The sequence below is a fragment of the Magnolia sinica genome, chromosome 3 (genome assembly GCF_029962835.1).
Source record: "Magnolia sinica isolate HGM2019 chromosome 3, MsV1, whole genome shotgun sequence".
NCBI lineage: Eukaryota > Viridiplantae > Streptophyta > Magnoliopsida > Magnoliales > Magnoliaceae > Magnolia > Magnolia sinica.
Genome location: NC_080575.1, coordinates 89796960 through 89816318, shown reverse-complemented (window position 1 = coordinate 89816318; position 19359 = coordinate 89796960). Strand labels below are relative to the sequence as shown.

The following is a 19359-nucleotide window of genomic DNA, read 5'->3' as shown; positions in this document are numbered from 1 at the left end:
GTTCATGGCTCCACTTACTCCACCAAAATGAAGTTGGCTTGGTGCAGCCCATGGCTTTAAGACTTACAAACTCGGTTGGATATGATCGGGTTCAATACCACGAGTCAGCCCTAGTGGAGTCGGGACTGCATTGACCCAACTCAACTCAGGACTGAATGAGTTAGCACAAGTTGTCTTTTAACCATGGCAAAGCTTCTTGTACCGCCTAGTTAAGGATGTTTCATAGCATGTGAATGTAACAAGAGGAAATGTATATGATCCTCTGCTTGAGGGTTTGAATACTATATTCAGATTTTCAGTTCGGAAGAGGATGACTTGTATTTCAGTTATTTCAGGACATGGTTTGCTGTGGGCCCACTGTAGATGGATCATGCAGCAGAAAGATATTCAGATTGGAAAATCTCAGTTGCCAATCTACATCTTTCTTTCAGTTGAATGTGTACTGTTGTGTTTTTCTTTTTTCCTTTTTCTTTTTGGAGGGTCTGTTGTATTTTTCTTAATGACTGTTTGCAGGCCACAGATTGAAAATTAGGATCGTTCTATCAATGGGATTTTCAGGTCAGGCACTGTCTGTGGTGTGGCCCAACAGACCAATGGTCTGGATAACTGAAATATGGGACCCACTTCTGTAGTTTATCGTGCAAGTTTGACATGGAGGGGCAGTCAGAAATTGTATGGGGGCCATGTTGATTGGATTGGATATCGGCAATGTAAACGTGCTTCTATGATCCATGATTTTCCAGCTTCAAACTGTTCTTTCTGGTTAAATTTCAACTACAGGATGAGTTGACTCAAATGTCCTGCAGACTCGGTCCATCTAAAGGACTTTTGAGTTCATTTTAATAAGTTTGGGAACCATGTGAACGACCTCCATCTAAATTCCATTGAATCCTACCCATTCTCCTGTAGATTGGATATGACAGCAACGGCAGCAACAATGGTGATGGATTTCCTTTCTTTTTTTCACCTTCACCAACCAGAAGACTGAAACTCAGGTGGGCTACAGCGCAGAACAAGCTAAGATGCCCAACCTTGATTTGCGTGGGAGACCCCTCCCACCTTGTTCCCTGTCGTGTGGCCCACCAGAGTTTTTGGATCACGCTGGTTTTCAGGCCCTTGTGGTAATCTGAGGCAACACACCTGATGGATGGATGGATTGGATATGATACATACACCATGTGGGCCCTAATGCCCGTAGCACTGTAACCAACCTAAGCTTAGGGTGGTACCAATGCCTGATTGATAGCACACCGGAGAAAACCCGTTAAAAATAATATCAATAACCAACAGTCATGATCTCTGATACATAAGTAGGATTCATTAAAATGAGATTAACTCATCTTTTCAGCATTTACCAAACAGGCCCTTAGCAAATCAACACAAATTCTCAAGTAATCAAAATGGCTTTGCTCCTTTCAACAATTGATGATCAAGTTTGAGAATTCCAAAAATCTCTTGACCGCCCAATTTTGGTAAACTAAAATTTGTAGTTAAAATCTTAAAAAAAATAAAAATAAAATCTTTTATTGAGATCCAACGGACACACCGAGCCCTCTCCACTCAATGAGCTTTTCAACATCCCTCACAGAATTAAGATTACAAGTGCAATCACTTCCCATTGTAGTTGTTGATGGAGAGAGAAGCCTTCAATCGATCGACAATGTGCGGCAGCATCTGGATGCTGTCTTGAATTGCTTGGTCGACGCAAGACTCCATGTCAGCCATCGCTCCTGTCTTGATCTGTTTCAGCTTTGCTGCTTCAAATTTGTCTTGACAGACCATCAGAGACCTGTTCATTCGTTCCTGCATTGAAATCCAGCCATTGTTAGTCAGAAGAATGGGGGCATGAGATTGCAGAGCACATGGGCTGAAAGAATCGCTAGGAGGCAAGAACCATCAACAGAAATCTGAGTTGAAAGTTGTAGGCATGGGTACTTGTGCTCTACCATTTCTGATGGTTATAGGGAGTCGTAATGATTTATGATTATCATGGGTCCAATTGAATTTTCATATATAGTGTTTGCTTTTTGTGTACTAAAGAACTATTGGGTCCCAATGTTAGTATAAGTGGGGCCCATGGTTCATGCAGTCCAGACCATTGTTATGATGGGCCTGACTGTAGATGGGATATTCCAAACAATCACCCAGATTGGAAAATCCCAACATTTTTCTTAGCTACCTGTAACGAGGCAGTTGAGAAATATATGTGCCTAAGAAAGGCCAAAGATTGGATTCTAGGCTGTTTTGATGGATAACGAAATTTTTATTGCAGGGAAAACAAGAATACATCAATGGTATATGACCCCAGTAAGGAAAAATAAACACACACACACACACACACACACACACACACACACACACACACACACACAGTAATTTCGCTCTGTCAGAGCATACTGAAAATGCAATTTTTGTTTTTCTTCTAGACTACTAAGATATTGAGATCTTCTCTCAGAACACGATTGGTTACTAAGATCATTTAGAGATGCAATGAAGCAAGGCACTGATTTCAACAAAGCGAACTCTCCATTCAAAGTCCAGCCATCTTCGAACAGAAGCTAATGCGTCAATACACTAAATTGGCAAACTCTTTACAAGAGTGATATAGAGTGAGCCCAGGACAAAATACATACCCTAAATGGTCTCAACCACACCTCTCAAATGTCTTCACTCTATTATTGGTGGTGTGTCCCTCCACCAGAACCTCATTGGGGACGAGAAGAAAGAATAAGCCAAGAAAGTCCCATTTGGCAACCACCTTCAGGTTCTTTCATCTTCTGCTCCTTTGTTTATAAGCATCTTCTTTAGAAGACCTGAAAGGCTCTCCCCTATTGGAATCGATGAACATGAAGTGTTATGACAGTTAAAGTCCCATTGGAGTGGCTGATTCTTGTCCCGAAGTCATTTTCTGGTAGCCTATTGGTGAATGGACATTCGGAAAGTACTATTGCTTGGGCTTCATCTTGTAGGGTCCTGTGGTGAAGTTCTTTCCTAAATGAAATTTCTACAGCCTTTGTGGGGCAAGCTCGATTCCTAGGTAAAAGTTGTGTATCAGGCCCTCTATTGTCAGTGGCAATGGTCATCCATTATCTTAAGGGATAGGTAGCACTTGTTTTCCTTTTGTCTGCTTTTCTTAATAAAATTTTCACTACTCCATGCACACACGCGCACGCACACACACACAGGGTGCATTTTTGTACACCAAATATCATGAAAAATCATTATATTTTGTGCCAATAGAGACATTAATCATGAAATATCATGAAATCATAATATTAAAGCAACCAAATGCACCCCTAATAAAAAATTCAGTATCCCACACAGACAACTGCACCGGGTGCATGCAAACACACACATGCACATGTGCGTGCACACACACACACCTGCACGGGCATGCATACAACCCACATGAACATACCCACACCTGCCCACCACACCCATAGCGCACCACATCCTCAGCCACACAGGAGACACAAGCATGCACATATGCACACCTGCCCATGCACCCAGGCACATGACCGCACACATACACACAACCACGCATACAAACAAACTCACCCACAGCCACATACACAGCTCCTAGTCCACCTCTTTTTTCTTTTTCTTTTTTTTTTCTTTTCTTTTTTTAAAAACTGTTCTCCGATCTATTAGATGACATCAATGTGTTTCCCTTTCCCTTTGCCAAAGGAAACCTCCACGGAGTTTTTCAAGTCTCTTTGCCACGACGAATAGAATCTTGAACAATGATAAAACAATTGACTAAAAGATTAAGAGACCAATGCAGCAGTGAGGAGTGAGTGGATTCATGTAGCCGAGCCCAATTAGTTGGGATAAGGCTTAGATGATGATGATGTATGATTTTTATTACCTTGCTTACGTCAACTATTAAGACTTCCTCATGGAAAAAAACATACATACATGAAAACACATATAGGCAACCGACCTGAGCAAAAAGGACATCATACTCAGACGTGGGTGCCCCAAATGGATACAGATCAATAGGAAAGTTGGTCCCCTTTCCATTAGTTACACAGGTAAGATTAAAATAATTATATGTCACCAGATGCATGACTTACATGTGGACACATATGTTGCTACTAGACACAAATAAAAGTCGTTAGTCATGGTCTGGAAAATCAATCTAACATGCATGCATGCACATAATAGAACATGAACATTAAAAGATATAATATCAGATACATAAAAATCAAACCTAAGGAAAATCATTGAAACTATATGGATACTAATAAAATATAAATTAAGGTTTTCCCTTAATGGCTACATTGTCATGCGGAGGACATGTCTATTGTGATGCGGCAAGTTTTTTTCTGTTTGAAAAAAAATACTGAGTTCTTGTTAAGAAGTCGTTACTTTCCATGTGCTGTAGGGACTTCTAGGCAACATCAAAGAGCACTAGTACACGCATGGAAAGACACTTTGGGCAGCATCATTTGCTCCATGGGTCCAATAAATGACAAGCACAAACATTCAAGACATAAATAAGTAGCTGAGTGATGTGGGACAATTAACCACTTGCTCTAAAAGCTCGAACTGATAGAGCGTGGCGAATTAATCCCTTTATCTCATAGTTGATGCAGGATATGAAAATTTAAATATGCTATGCAAGATTCCAGGCTTTACATCATACTAGTTCAGAAACAATCACACAAAATTCCACATCCCGCATAAAGTCAAGCATTCAACAAGGGGAATCTATGCGGGTCCAGGCCTACACATGCTAAGGCTGGATCAATTAAAGTCATAGACCAAATAAAGCTCAAAGGAGAGTATATTCATCTAATGCATGCACAGAAATATTTCCCCAATCCAAGGGATTCACAGGTTTCAATTCGAGGAACCCTAAAGTTGAAGAAAATGACATAAAAATTGAGGATTTAGGACAATCTAGGGTTAGGGCTAGGAAAATCAGGTAAGAGGGGAGTGAGAGAGAGGAGAAAGTGAGCCTAAAGCCAACCCGCGCGTGTGGATAGCAAGTCAGGCCTGACGCACGTATGATGATGGCTGGCTGCATGTGCGTGGGGCCCACGAACCCAAAAACCCCCTCCTTGAGGCTGGTCAGCTAGGGTTAGGCTACAAACCCTCCAAGTTTCGGCCCGATTTGACATACAGTCCGTGCATGGTGCTCCGCTTAAGTTTCAACCCTCATGCAGGGCTAGATTCCAGAAATCTACGGTAAAGAAGGAATGATTGCAAAATAACAATGGATTTGCAAGTGGAATGACTGTAAGAGAAGAAGAATATGGATGGTAGGAGATGGGGATGATTTGAGAGGGGTGTGGCTTTGCACCACGGTAGTTAGCCCTTCGAAGAAGGGAGGGTTTCGCACCCAATTGGATTTTCACAACTCAGAGAGGAGCAGGAAAACGCAGAAATTTTATTCAATCTTCAATGAGAAAAAAGACTTCAGAGGGTGCCTATTTATAATAAACTCTTATACCCCAAAACTCGCGCCATGTGCGCAACCTATTACTTAGAGACGAAGTAACCACAAATAACAACTAATCAAAGTAATCTAAACCGTCCATGATGTTTTTAATAATACTAATAACCAAAACTCAAAGTACTAAATCGTTTAGAATGGTGGGCCACAATCATGAGAACCCATGATGGGATTCACATAACAATCGTGTCCACTTCAAGGAACTAAAACGCAGTCCTCTAACTAGAAGGCCCTCCCTGTACGTTGTCATCGATCTAGATCGATGGTGGGGCCCTCCTCCTCCTTGCGTATGTGTGTAAGGGGGGGCGTACGTGTGCGCCTGATGTCCCCATCAATAGTCCAAGCACCACATCCCATGGGTCAGGTCCTCAGCCGAACCCCCCTCATGGGTCCCACTTCACATGGGTCTCGCCTCACACAAGCCACCCATCTCACACAAGCCACCTACCCCGAGTGTGCCCTTGCATCCCACAAGTCACCCCACTTGAGCCCGATGTGAAAATGCCCCTGCATTAATCACCCCCGATGAGGAGTCTTGAACACGATACCTCCCGCTCTGATACCACTTTGATGCAGGACAACTAATCACTTGCTCTAAAAGCTTGAACTAATTAATAGAGTCTGGTGAATTAATTCATTTATCTCATAGCCCAAGCCTCACATCCCATGGGACAGGTCCTCGCCCTATGAATCCCATTTCACATGGGTCTCGCCACACATAAGCTACCTGCCTCACACGGGCCGCCCACCCTGAGTGTGCCCTTGCATCCCACAGGCCACCCCACTCGAGGCCGGTATGAAAATGCGCCTACATTACTGAGGCAGTAGATAACCTGTATGCTCAAATAGCATGCACATATGCCTGGAGAGTTAACACGGTTACGACATCACATCACCTTATAGCATATGCAGGCAAATCATGTTTTAGTGCTCCCATCATCTACATTCCTCTGGCCTAAGAACATAATGTTTATCCATGCCTACATTTCCAACCTAGCAATCATCTTGTTCCATAACCATCTCTCCTACTTTCCATATGCGGAAAGCAATAGGGTTGTTCCAATAAAGATCTTGCTGCAAATCACAAGGAAATACAAATTCTTCTTCTTCTTCTTTCTTTTTGACAAATAACAACTAATTTTATCAGGATTTTTTTACGGAAGAAAAGGAGGGAATGTACTCGATCCCAATACAAAGAGCCAAATGGCTCACCATATTTTGCCAAAACACAAGAATTATAAATAAATGCATTTGAGGGAACTTAGGTGTAGCACCCACCAATAGGTGATACAATGAAGAAAAGTAGACTTAGATGGTTCATTCATGTGCTACAAAGACCAAAAACTGCATCGGTAAGGGGTGAGTTGGTGCAAGTTGAGGGCTCTAAAAGGGCAATGGGAAGGCCCAAAAGGACGTGGGTGAAAGTAGTAAGAAAATACAAGATGATCCATGTTCTAACTGAAGTTATGACCCTTGATGCAGTGGAATGGTAGAAAAGGATTCATGTAGCCGACCCAATTAGTTAGGATAAGGCTTAGATGATGATGATGAAATAAATTAGAAAAGGAGAAAATTGCTAAAGCCACATGATTGGCAGCGAGTTAGATAGTGCTTGATTGCAATCAACCTATGTAATAGTCTATTACAATGCGATTATGGGAGTTATGTGCTTTCATTGCCAGTCACAAGCCCGGACAAAGGAGGAGGGTTGCGTCAAGTTGGCAGCCGGCGTCAAACTTATGCCATCACTTCCATCGTAAATCTGGTGACATGATTGGAACCAACATATCAGGTTATAAACCCCAATACTGTGAATTTGTGAACCTAATTCTCTATTTGCCTGAACAAGATAGACCCCGACCCAAAATGTCAATAACAAAAGAAATTTTTTCTAACCATAAAAAGAGATATTTTCTACATTTACTGACTAAGAAAAACCAAAGTACCAAATAGCTGCGATCACAACCCAAACATTCAGGAATCAGAAATTCTACATTTAAATAGGGATCATCATCTTCATCATAAGCCTCAACCCAACTATATCTAAATAGGATATAAAAATAAAATAAAAAATGCAATAGGTAATAAGATGTCGAAATATGCCATTGTTCATAGGATGAGTGTACCAGAGTATGAGGACGTTGCAATGGCTGAGTGGCAAGACAATGTAGGATAGAATTAGAAATGCATGCATTCGAGGAAGCTTAGGAGTAGCACAATAAGCATCATATTCATAAACGCTTATGTAACGGCCATAGCGACAATGGTAGGACCCTTTACGCACTACGGGGCTGTAAGTCTGTAACGCATGTTCTAGGATGGGGAAAAAAGGCCTACAATGGGTCTGTAAAGGTGGTTGCGGACCCATAATGGGCCAATATGGAGCCAATACATTTTCTTCCTCCAAGAAAATTTTGATTGTTATAGGGCCATAATGGCGTTATGGCTTGCATTGTAATGTCCCTGAGTCTAGTTGTTATGATCATCGTTACCATTACTGAATACCTTGCCAATAGATAATAAGATGAGTTAAAGTAGACTTAGATGGTTTGTTCATGTGCAAAAGTGACCAAGAACTATGCCAGTTAGAAGAAGTGAGTTGGTACAAGTTTGTTAAATGTAAATTGTCCAATGTGCGGACCCTATGGGCTTTTAGACTTCTATATGGATGTTTGAGTAGAGGTTTAGGCCCATGGTTATTTAATCTCTCTTTAAGTCACTTAAGTGGGGCAATATCGTAATTTCAACAAATAAGTGAAAGCCCTAATAAAATAATAGAAGAGTGGGACATGTGGAGGCTATTCTCTCTCTAGCCATTCCACTCTTCTCTCCATTCCTCTCTAGTTTCTTCTTATTTTCTCCTTTATTTACTCTTTTACTATTTTTTTTTAATGAGTCTAGATGACATTAGAGCCATTCCATGTGTGATTCGGATCTCAAATCTCCTCTTTAAAACCCTAACACCCACATCAAGTCTTGGAGGCCCCAAAAACCTTAGTGTCCTGATCGGACCTCAAGAAAAAAAGGTATTTTGTGGTTTTCTTGTGTTTTCTGCATTCTTCAGCGAGTAAATGCAACTACTCGCAAAGGGGGCATAGGAGCCTAGTCCGGGGGATGAAAGCTTGCTGATTTTTTCGTAAAGGTGATAGTAAAGTGATTTCCCTCCAGTATTTTGTGTTGAAAGGCAGGTTTTTGGTATATCTATGCTATCCGTGACATAGTTTTGAGATGCATCGTTAATGGTTGAGTGAATCCTAGATGATGAAGGGCTAGAAATTCATATTTGTTACCGCCATGGAGTGTAGTTGTGTGTAAATCTGATCATAGATCACCATTTTTTCATTATAAGTTGAAATAGATCGATTGCATGGTGGTTATGGGTCCAAAAGGTGCGATAATTGATCCCTCATCACTAGGAGGAATTGTTAGTTCTTCGTTCAATGCATTAGTGACATCTGTAAAACTAAATGGGAAGAACTCTCAATCTATCATCCCATTACTACATATATAATTCTTATGAAGAAGCACATGGAAGACATGAAAGTTATGAAACTCTCATCTAGCCTTTCAAAAGAATACCAAACTACTAAAGATCAGATTTTGGTTGGTACATTAACCCCTTCAGTTACAGAGGTTTATGCTAGACTTCAAAGGGTTTATATTATGAACGAATCTGACAGTGCTCATGTTACTAGTTCTGAGAACTCCACCTTGGCCACTTCTTTTGGTTACATTGGCATGCGTGGAGGTCGCGGTGGATGGATTGGCCGTAGTGGATTTCATAGTAGGACGCCATGGGTTGGTAGAGGCGGTCGTGGTGGTTTTCGTGGTAGGATGCCAGGGAGAGGTGGAGGTGATCATGGTCGTAGAGGAGATCGTGTATACATTGACTGTAATATGATGAATAACACTGTAGACTTCTGTTGAGATCTTCATGGGAGGCCTCCAAGAGCCAATCAAGAACATGTGGTTGATGATGTTTCTAAGGATGGTAGACCCACTACTTCTACTTCACCAAATGTTGGTGGTGATCAGATTAATGTCATACCATCACAGGAAAACTGTGCGGCTCCTCTCTTCAAGTGGCTCCACATTCAACAATATACCTTCCACGTCTATAGACACTTTGGCCCACTCAGGTAAATTGTCTCATGTCATATCATCCCCCTTCCTGGATAATTTGATTCTAAGGCATCGGATTATATTTCTGGTAACAATAGTTCATCTTCCTCCTTTGACCTTATTCCATCTAATATGTTTGTTACTTTAGCTTATTGTACCTCATCCAACATCGTCGGACTTGATATTGCTAATATGTGAGTGTCCTTATCATCTATCTTAAATGCCCCCAAATTTCCCTTCGGTCTTTTATTAGTAAGTAAACCACAAAAATCTCTAAATTGTTATGTCGCTTTCTTTCCTACTCATCGTATTTTTCAAGACCTCATGACAAGAAGGACAATTGGTGGAGGACTGGAGGTCGTGAAAGGAATGGTCTATGCTATTTGGAGAGAGAATCAGTAGGTGCTTCCTAAGAGTTCTACAATTCAACAGCATCATCATTTAGGTCACCCATCTCTCTAAAAGCCACAAACTCTTGTTCCATCTCTTTAAAAGGTGTCAAGTTTTTTTAGGGTGAAACGTGTCACTGAGTAAACATCATAGAGTCAATTTTTCTTCTAGAGTTGGTGATAGGTGTGATTTCTCATTTAAATTAGATCATCGTGATGTGCGAGGACCATTTAAATTAATTCATTGTCATATATCATTTTCCTTTAAGTTTGTTAAGTTTTAAGTATTTTATTTTTTTTAGATGATTATTCTAGAATGACTTGACTATATCTTTGAACTGTATGTTGGATTTCTTTTCTGTATTTTAGAACTTTCATAGTGAGATCAAAACATAATTTAGTACAAATTTGTGTATATTTAGGTTGGATAATGCCTTCGAATTTGTCTCATGATTTTCAATCTTATTTACAAAGTCAGGATATTATTCATCCGATATCTTATACTTATACACCTTAGCAAAATGGGTGGTTGGGCACAATAATAGACATTTGATTAAAGTTACTCGTGTCTTGTTGTTGGAAATGAATGTTCCACAATCCTTTTGGGTTGATGAAGTCCTTACCACATGTCTCTCAATAAACAAGATATTGTCTTCCATGTTGAATGGAAAAAAAATCTCCATGTTGTTTCTTGACTGACCAACAGTGTTGCCAAAATCCTACGATTTATGATTTACAATATACAATTTGAGTCAAATCTTAAGAAAACGATTTGAATCCCTTTTTTAAATGAATCCTATGATTCTATGATTTGAATCCTGCCACGATTCAAATCCCGATTTACAATTCAAAATTATACTTGTTCTCTTTGATTTAAAGCTACACTTGGCTTTCATTTTATCTTTTTAAGTTAGAAGGGCTTTAAGAATCGTTTAGAAAAGATAAATTATTTTATTTTGTTCTTTATAAGAGATTAAATGATAGATCTTTTATTCAACATTAAGTCATGGAGCTTGTTTTATGATGTCTTACTTCTTAACTAGTCAAAACACCAAATTGATGTATGACTTATTTGGAATGTTTTTATGAATGGTTACGATCATGTTCACTTATATGTATTGTCGAATGATGGTTAGAAATCAAAATATCTTTTTTCATTGGTCTACATACTCAAATGCCGCTTTTCAAATGTGATTATACATTCAAGAAAGGTTACAAGAATATAAATTATTAAAGGATCCTTGTATGTTTTTTAAGGAAAATTTCTTGAAAGATAAAAAAATAAAGTAAAGATAAGAATCATTTAACACAATCTTAGCATGGTATTTCTAGGAGTTTAAAATTTTTTCCCCGATTTATTGAAAAAATAATTAAAAAAATTTTAAAAAATACACACACACACACACACACACACGATTTGCGATTCAATAAGATCCAACCCCTATTACGATTTGCAATACGATAACAATTTTGACAACATTGCTAGCCAGTATTTGTTGTACCTCCCAAAGTGTTTCATTGTACCTACTTGGTTCATCTGTTTGGGCTATGTCAAGATAAACTAACACCACATTCCATTAAATGCATTTTTTTCTGTCACTCATGCCACACGCTCAAAAAGTTTATCGATGTTATTATCCTTCACTTAAAAAACATTTTATGATAGTGGATGCAACCTTTTTTTAGAATGTTCCTTTCTATGTTAAATCTAAAAATATCATAAAAGTTATTCCCATAGAGGTTCCTCTAGCAAATGTGTTTCCATCAGATTATGTTATTAAGTCACCACCTCGGAGGGATTTCATTTCATGCAGACATATTATGTTAAATCAAGTAGTACAGACTGTTTCCTATCTCTCACCACCATCAGCTACTACACCTTTTGAGATTCCAGATTCTTCCATGTCTACTGAAGTTGTCACTGATTACCTACTGCTATTCGTAAAAGTAAATGCTCATGTGTTCAATATCCTATTTCAATTTTCTTAACTTTAATTGCTTATCCACAAATTATCAAAAGTTTGCTCTTGCTTTATCTGCTGTTTTATTCCTACAAAAGTTCAGGATGCATTGTCGGATGCAAACTGGAAAAGGGCTATGGATGAGGAGATGAATGCCATGTATTGTAATGGTATATGGGAGTTAACTGATCTTCCATCAGGTAAGACACCTGTTAAATGTAGATAGGTTTACACTGTTAAGTTTCAGTCAAATGGATCAATCAATCGTTACAAGGCCATCCAGATGGATCAATTACAAGGCCAAGGTGGTAGCCAAGGGCTACACTCAAGTTTATGAAGTTAATTATATGGATACCTTTTCTCCAGTGGCCAAACTCAATTCTCAAGTGGCCAAAATTTATTAAAAATAACTTAATAAATTTAAGCATATTACAATTTTGAGATACTATATTTTCGCTACTGCATTCTTCAAATCTAATGAGAATCAACACAAACAATGTGCTCTCAACATGAAATACATAGATTTAGGTAACAATTTCTGAGGAACAATGCGCAAATCAAACTTTTTACCTCGATTATTGGTATTTCTTCAAGAAAACAAAAAATTTCCTAAATTTTCCGCTTAGATCCAGTAACACATTTCTTTGATTTGTTGTAAATTGACTCTCAAAAATGTTGCTAGAATGTTGGATCTTGAGTTTGGTGGAAAAAGACCAAAAAAGGAGGAAAAATTGGGAAAAAAGGATGGGTTTTCAACCCCCTTTTAACTTAAAAGAAACAAATCAGGTGAGTCGACTCATTCAGACTCACCTGTGTGAAGCAAATCGGGTAGTGAATGGCAACTCGCCCCTGCAAATGAGACTCATGCTATTGATCCGACCACTCACAACCAAAACTGAGTCGACTAGGACGAGTCAGGTATGACTCAAACAAGTCATCAAACCATGGCTGAAATCAAATACCAACAACGGAAAAGATAAAACCATTATAAACTTTAAACCCAAATAGCCCAAATACCAAACACTACCACAATCATCCACATACAGGACACGAGAGAGGAAATTCCTGCATTGTTTGAACAACACAGCCAAAAACTGAGACAACAATAACAATTAAGAGAAGCTTTTCTAGATTTCCTGAGACTAAAATTCAAGAGAAGCTTTTCTAGATTTCCTGGAACCAAAATTCAAGAGAAGCTTTTCTAGATTTTCTGAGCATTCTTCATCTGTACGAATTAGGCACAATCCAAATACCGGGAAAAGAAGAGAGAAAATTCTCTTAAAGTTGTGTTCAGATGCACAACTGACTTGGACTAAAAAATTTAGTCTAATTTAGTGGAAATAACCCAATAATTTTCCTTAGCATTCATATCTAGAGTCTGCACTCAAATTGCAATTATGTTGCTTTCAAGTTGAACTTGAAGGAAATGCACTGCAATTTAGGGTTGTTTCCTTGTTATGAACACCGGGAAGCATCATTAATTTCCATCATTCTGAATGTTCGCAATTCAGTTCACTGATGCATCCAATGGCAGCCGTTTTTTGAACCCAGTAGGCTTGAATGCCAAATGCTACAGAAACCATCCATGTTCAGGAAACCAAATTCCTACATTGGTTCAACAAGATAGCGAAACCCCAAATACCAGTGATAGGAAGAGAAACTTCTCTATATTTTCCACCAAGATAACAAAAACTCAAATACCAAAAACCCCAAATAAATAATTTCTTTATTTTCTTACTTGAAACTTGGCCATCTCATTCTCGACCATGGTGTTGGCACTGACAACAGGAACGCTGCAATTTTCAACACAGTTACTTATTCCTTCCTGATTTCTTCTCCTATCAAAGCACTCATAGGCACATTTGAAGTATGCTTGCTACAATCCACACCATTCAAACAATCTCTTATGAGGAAAACCACAAACCATTTTCTCAGGAAAAAAAAAAGGCAACAAAACAAATGGAATAGGTGTGAGAGAATGACTGACAAAGAAAACTGAAAATTGTAGGAAAAATTAAAAACAAAGAAACAGAATTGAATGATAATTACTTTAAAATATATTTTCAATAATGAAAAAGAAAACCCACGAGGATAAATATTTTTTTTTTTTTAAAAAGTGAAACTTCGAGAGAATAAATGGATTGAGAGAGAGAGAGAGGCATATATACAAAGACACAAATGAAAATTCAACGAAACCTAATTCAAAAAATGGATTTTTGATAAGACAAAAGAAAACCGAATTGGATAAATATAAAAATTTTAAAAAAAAGAAGCCAAAGAAGTTAAAAATTCGAAAGAATAAATTGGGGGGATATATATGCAAAGAGAAGGGTGGATAAACCTGGAGACTGAAATTGACATGAGAAAACGGTTGCCAAAGAAAACAGACAATTGAAGGAAAAATAGCTAAACAAAAGAAAATTCAATGAAAATTACTTCAAAAATGGAATTTTAACACGGGAAAAAAACCCAATTTGATAAACAAAAAAATGCAAAAGAAGAAGAAAAAAAATTGAGAGAGAGAGAGAGAGAGAGAGAGAGACCTGGAGAGTGAAATTGACATGGTCTTGGATTTCAGAGAGATGGTTTTGAGCTGCTACATTTACTTCGTTGAGTTTCCTTCTCAGTCTCTCCGAAACAATTCGTTCTTCTGCTGCCGCTATCGGATTCGGATTCATCTCTCTCTCTCTCTCAGATGAAGGGTTCGGGGTTTTGCTGAGGTTTTAGGGGTTCCTGTTCCGAGACTTCCCAGCTGGGTAGAGCGGATTAGGTGAGACCCTGGGCCTCACCCAAGACGGTGCGGCCCTTACCGTGGGGCCCACTTTTATGTATTTATTATGTATCCACACCGTCCATCCGTTTTTCAATATCATTTTATGGAATTATGTCAAAAATTAACTTGATCCAATTATCAGGTGGACAATACCATAAGAAACAGTGGTGATCCACCGTTAATGGGCCACAAAAGTTTTCGATCAGGTTGATATTTGCTTTTTCCTTCGTACAAGCATACGTGACCTTATCGACTTATTCCTCATAATGTCCTGCCGGATAATTGAACCTGCTTTGTGAGATAATATCCTAAAATGATATGAAAAAATGGATGTACGGTGTGGATACATAATACATACATCAAAGTGAGCCCCACAGTAACCCTAAGGGCTGCATATCTTCGGTGAGGCCAGGGTTTCACCTAATTGGCTCTCCTGGGTGGAGCGGGATCAGTGATACCGTGGACCCAGATTAGCTACTCACGCGTAGGGGCGTACATCAAGGCGAGCTGCCCTCGGCTTGACTCACATTGGCCACTAGCTGTCCTCAGCTCGGCTAGGTCCTCGAGTCTGATTGGCCAACTCGGCTCGATCCGGTTAACAACTCAGGCCAGTTGGAGCCGAGTTCGAACTAAGTTCTTCGTTGCAGCATTTTCACAAACACTTAGACTGTGCCTTCAAAATCTTTTCTGAGACAGCAGTAATGGTTTTACAGTATTTCATCAAACACCTTCTAAGCACCGTCTAAGTAACATAAAAATCAAGGAAAAAAAAGGTATTAGTTTCATATATATACATTCCTTGCCGCCAGCCATATTTCTTTGAGTCATTTCATCAAACACTTGGTGAGCAACATTAATATCAAAGTAACCGAGTCACCGAACTAGTTCGATTCGACTTCGATTTGAGCTAGGTTCGATCCGAGTCAAGTCGAGTAGGGGCCAGCTCGAACTCGACTCAAACTCATTTTCGAGCTCAAAAAATCAGCTCAAACTTAGCTTCGAACCGGGTCGAATCAAACTTTTTCGAGTCAAGTCGAGCGAGCTAACTGAGCTAGCTCGGTTCGTGTACACCCGTGCTTACGGGAGTGTTTGGAGCATGGGATTAGATGGGTTTAAGTGGGATAGAATTACCAAAATTTAATGATTACACTGTGTCAGGGATTGTCGTTTAATCCCATGGCTTGGAGGCCATCCCACTTCATGTTTGGGAAATGGATTGGCTACTCGTCTCACCATTACGGGTTGGTGCTCTGTAGGCCTCGCCATGATGTATGTGTTTCATCCATGTCGTCCACCCATTCTTCCATGTCATTTTATGGTATGAGCCCAAAAATGAGTTTGATCCAAATCTCAAGTGGACCGCACAATTGGCCCTAGGAGGTTTTTAATGGTGTAATTCAATCACTACTGTTTTCCCATGGTGTGGTCCACCGAAGATTTATATCTACCTCATTTTTGAGATCATGAATTATATTTCAAAATGGATGGTGGATAAAACGCATACATCATGGTGGGGTCCATATAACACCAACCACTAGCCACACGAAACCCAAAGTAAGATTGCAGAAACCCTTGCCCGGTGCTGATTTCAAGAAGGAGCTTCACAACTCATACCTTATGTGAGTCCCAAATAAGACATTGCAACTATCCGTGGGATCTTAAAACCCAATCCCACCTAATCCCATTTAAACCTGTGGGCCAACGCTAAAAGTTGAGCAGTGAGACTCGTTACTTAAGTGATGTCACCAAGTTCTGTGGGTTACACCATGATGTATGTGTTGTATCCACACTGTCTATTTATTTGGAGATATCATTTTACCGCATTATTCAAAGAATTAGTCAGATCCAAAATTGTAGTAGACCCCACCACAGAAAACAGTGGACAGATTGACGCCCACCGTTGAACCCTTCTTAAGTTCCACCATGATATTTATTTGACATCCAACTTGTTCATAAGTTAACACAAACATTAGATAAGGGAAAACACAAATAATATCAGCTTGATGTAAAACTTTTGTGGCCCTTAGAAGTTTTTAACGGTGGGCGTCACTCTCTCCACTATTTTATGTGGTGGGGTCCACTCGAGATTTGGATCTCACTCATTCTCTGGTTCATACTAGAGGTGGGCATCGGACCGAGTCAGATCGGATTGGGTCTAACCCGATTCGGTCCGAAATTTAGTTGGGCTAACCCGAATTCGATCCGATCCAAGACTGAGTCCGAGACATACGACTTGATCCGATCCGACACGCGGTTGGCATGACCAAAACTGAGTCCGACTCGGTCAGAGAACCCGAGTCGGATTGGGTTGGGTGCGATTCGGATCAAATTTTTTAACGGTAAAAATCCTTATCCTCGTTGCTATTTTTGGTGTGGTCCATTTGAGCTTTAGATATGATTCATTTTTCTTCCAAATGATCTAAAATGATCATGAAAAATGGATAAACGGTATGGATATAATAAATACATCATTGTAGGGCCCATCTAACGTTGATATCATTTGAGCCGTTCATACAACTTGGAGCTCGAGGCGTTACAGCTGCGAACATGCTGTGCACGGCAACTATAAGCCTGTAGCGTGTTGTTCAAGAACACTCAAGTTAGCAAGTTATGCAGGTCTGATCATGGGATATATGTTATATCCAAACCATCCATCCATTTAGTGAGTTCTTTTTAAGGCTTGAGACGAAAAATAAGATAGATCTGACTATCAATTGGACCACACTGGAAAAATCATTCTCAACTGCTATTTGTGGTGTGGTCCAGATGATCTTTGGATATGATTTATTTTTTGGATAATACTTTATAATAATCTCTAAAACTATATGAACGGTGTAGATATAATAAATACATCACTGTGGGGCCCATATAACTTTGATCTCCTTTGAACCGTTCGCACAACTCGAAGCTCGAGTAGCGTTAGTGCTCGTCTTCGCACGACATGTGTGCTAACGAAAACAGGTCTGATCATGGGATATGTCTTATATCCAAACCGTCCATCCATTTGGAGTGCTCGTTTTAAGGCTTGAGACGAAAAGTAAGATAGATCTAACTATCATGTGGACCACACTAGAAAAATCATTCTCAACTGCTATTTGTAGTGTGGTCCAGATGATCTTTGGATATGATTTATTTTTTAGATAATACTCAATAATGATCTCTAAAACCATATGAACGGCGTAGATATAACAAATACATCACTGTGGCCCATATAACCTTGATCTCCTTTGAACCGTTCGTACAACTCAGAGCTCGAGGAGCATTAGTGCTCTATCAATCCATCACTTCCGTTCACCAATGGCTGGTCCTAGACATTTATGCTTCATTGTACCATTACTTATGGAATGCATGTGAGTTTGATGTAAGGACACCCACATGGGCATTTTATTTTCTACTTGGGCGGGATGCTTTGATACTCTGGCAGGTTTGATACTCGGTAAAAGTGCATGTTGAAGTTGATAACAGATCACACATGCTCAAATCATGGGACTATGGATGGGTCATGACCCAAGAATGTTTTGGAATTGGTATTTGTAGTTGGCTGATTGGTTGATATTAGTGGACGGTCCACTAATCAGAGGTCAGGATCATCTGATTGAACTGATTTTGGGATTGTGTTCCATCTATTAAGAGTCTCGATATTTGGTTGGTTGGATTCAAGGTACAGACGTTTCACGTGTACAGTTTATGTGTGCATGTGTATGGAACATTACAAGCTTGCAGCATATCAGATAACTTCTTTTGGAAGTATCTCCAAAGGGCTGTAACCCAAGATTTCAACATACTAAACTGCTCGTCTTCGCACGCCACGTGCCTACAGCTATAGCATACGAGCTACGCCACAGGACACGGATTGCGTACTACCCCCGCTCGTCCCTAGCTCCGAACGGGCAGTTCTGTGGGCGGGTCCACCATGATGTATCTGTACATCCAAACCATCTATCTCTTTCCTAAGATTATTTTAAAGCGTCAAAACAAAAATTAGGCAGATCCAACGATCAAATGAATCACACGAAGGAATATTTCTTATTATTATGGTACACGAAGGAATATTTCTTATTATGCTTAGTAAACTCTGTTGGGGCCCACCGTGAATGCATTTGGTTCATCCACGCCATTCATTCGTTTTTCCAAATCATTTTAGTGATTGAACCCAAAATTGATACATATCCAAAGCTCAAGTGGACCATACCATAGGAAAAAGGTAGAATTATTGATAAGAACCACTCTGGATCAGGTCGGGTCGGGTCGGTCCGGATCCATTCGGATCGGATCGGTCCGGAGTGACAATTACCCGATCTCGAACCAAAAAGAAGTCGGATATGAATGACCCTACCCGATCCGCACCGATCCAGGCCGTCGGTTCGGTTCGTAATGGGTCGGATCGAGTCTGATCAGGTCGGATCCACCGGATCGGGTCAGATCTGCCCAACTCTAGTTCATGCCCTAAAATAGTCTCTCCAAATCGATGGACAGTGTGGATACAAAACGTACATCATGGTGGGACCCACAAAACTTAGTGACATCACTTCAGGGATGAGCCCTCCCTAAGTTAGGCCCAAAATTCAGTGATGCAGTGGGGGGCCACTACAATGTATGTGTTTTATCCATGCATCTATTGATGTTTTCAGGTCATTTTAGGGAATGAGCTCA

At 39.7% G+C, this 19359-nt stretch overlaps 1 protein-coding gene across 1 annotated transcript; it reads right to left on the bottom strand.

Moving 5' to 3' along the window:
* Positions 1-1293: 1293 nt before the first annotated feature.
* On the bottom strand, positions 1294-14676 carry LOC131240193 (uncharacterized). Its single transcript, XM_058238305.1, has 3 exons — positions 14477-14676; positions 13672-13809; positions 1294-1803 (listed from the first exon to the last, which is right to left on the bottom strand). The coding sequence occupies exons 1-3, from the start codon at positions 14609-14611 to the stop codon at positions 1609-1611; spliced, it is 468 nt and encodes a 155-aa protein (XP_058094288.1). The 5' UTR covers positions 14612-14676; the 3' UTR covers positions 1294-1608.
* Between the last annotated feature and the right edge of the window lie 4683 nt (positions 14677-19359).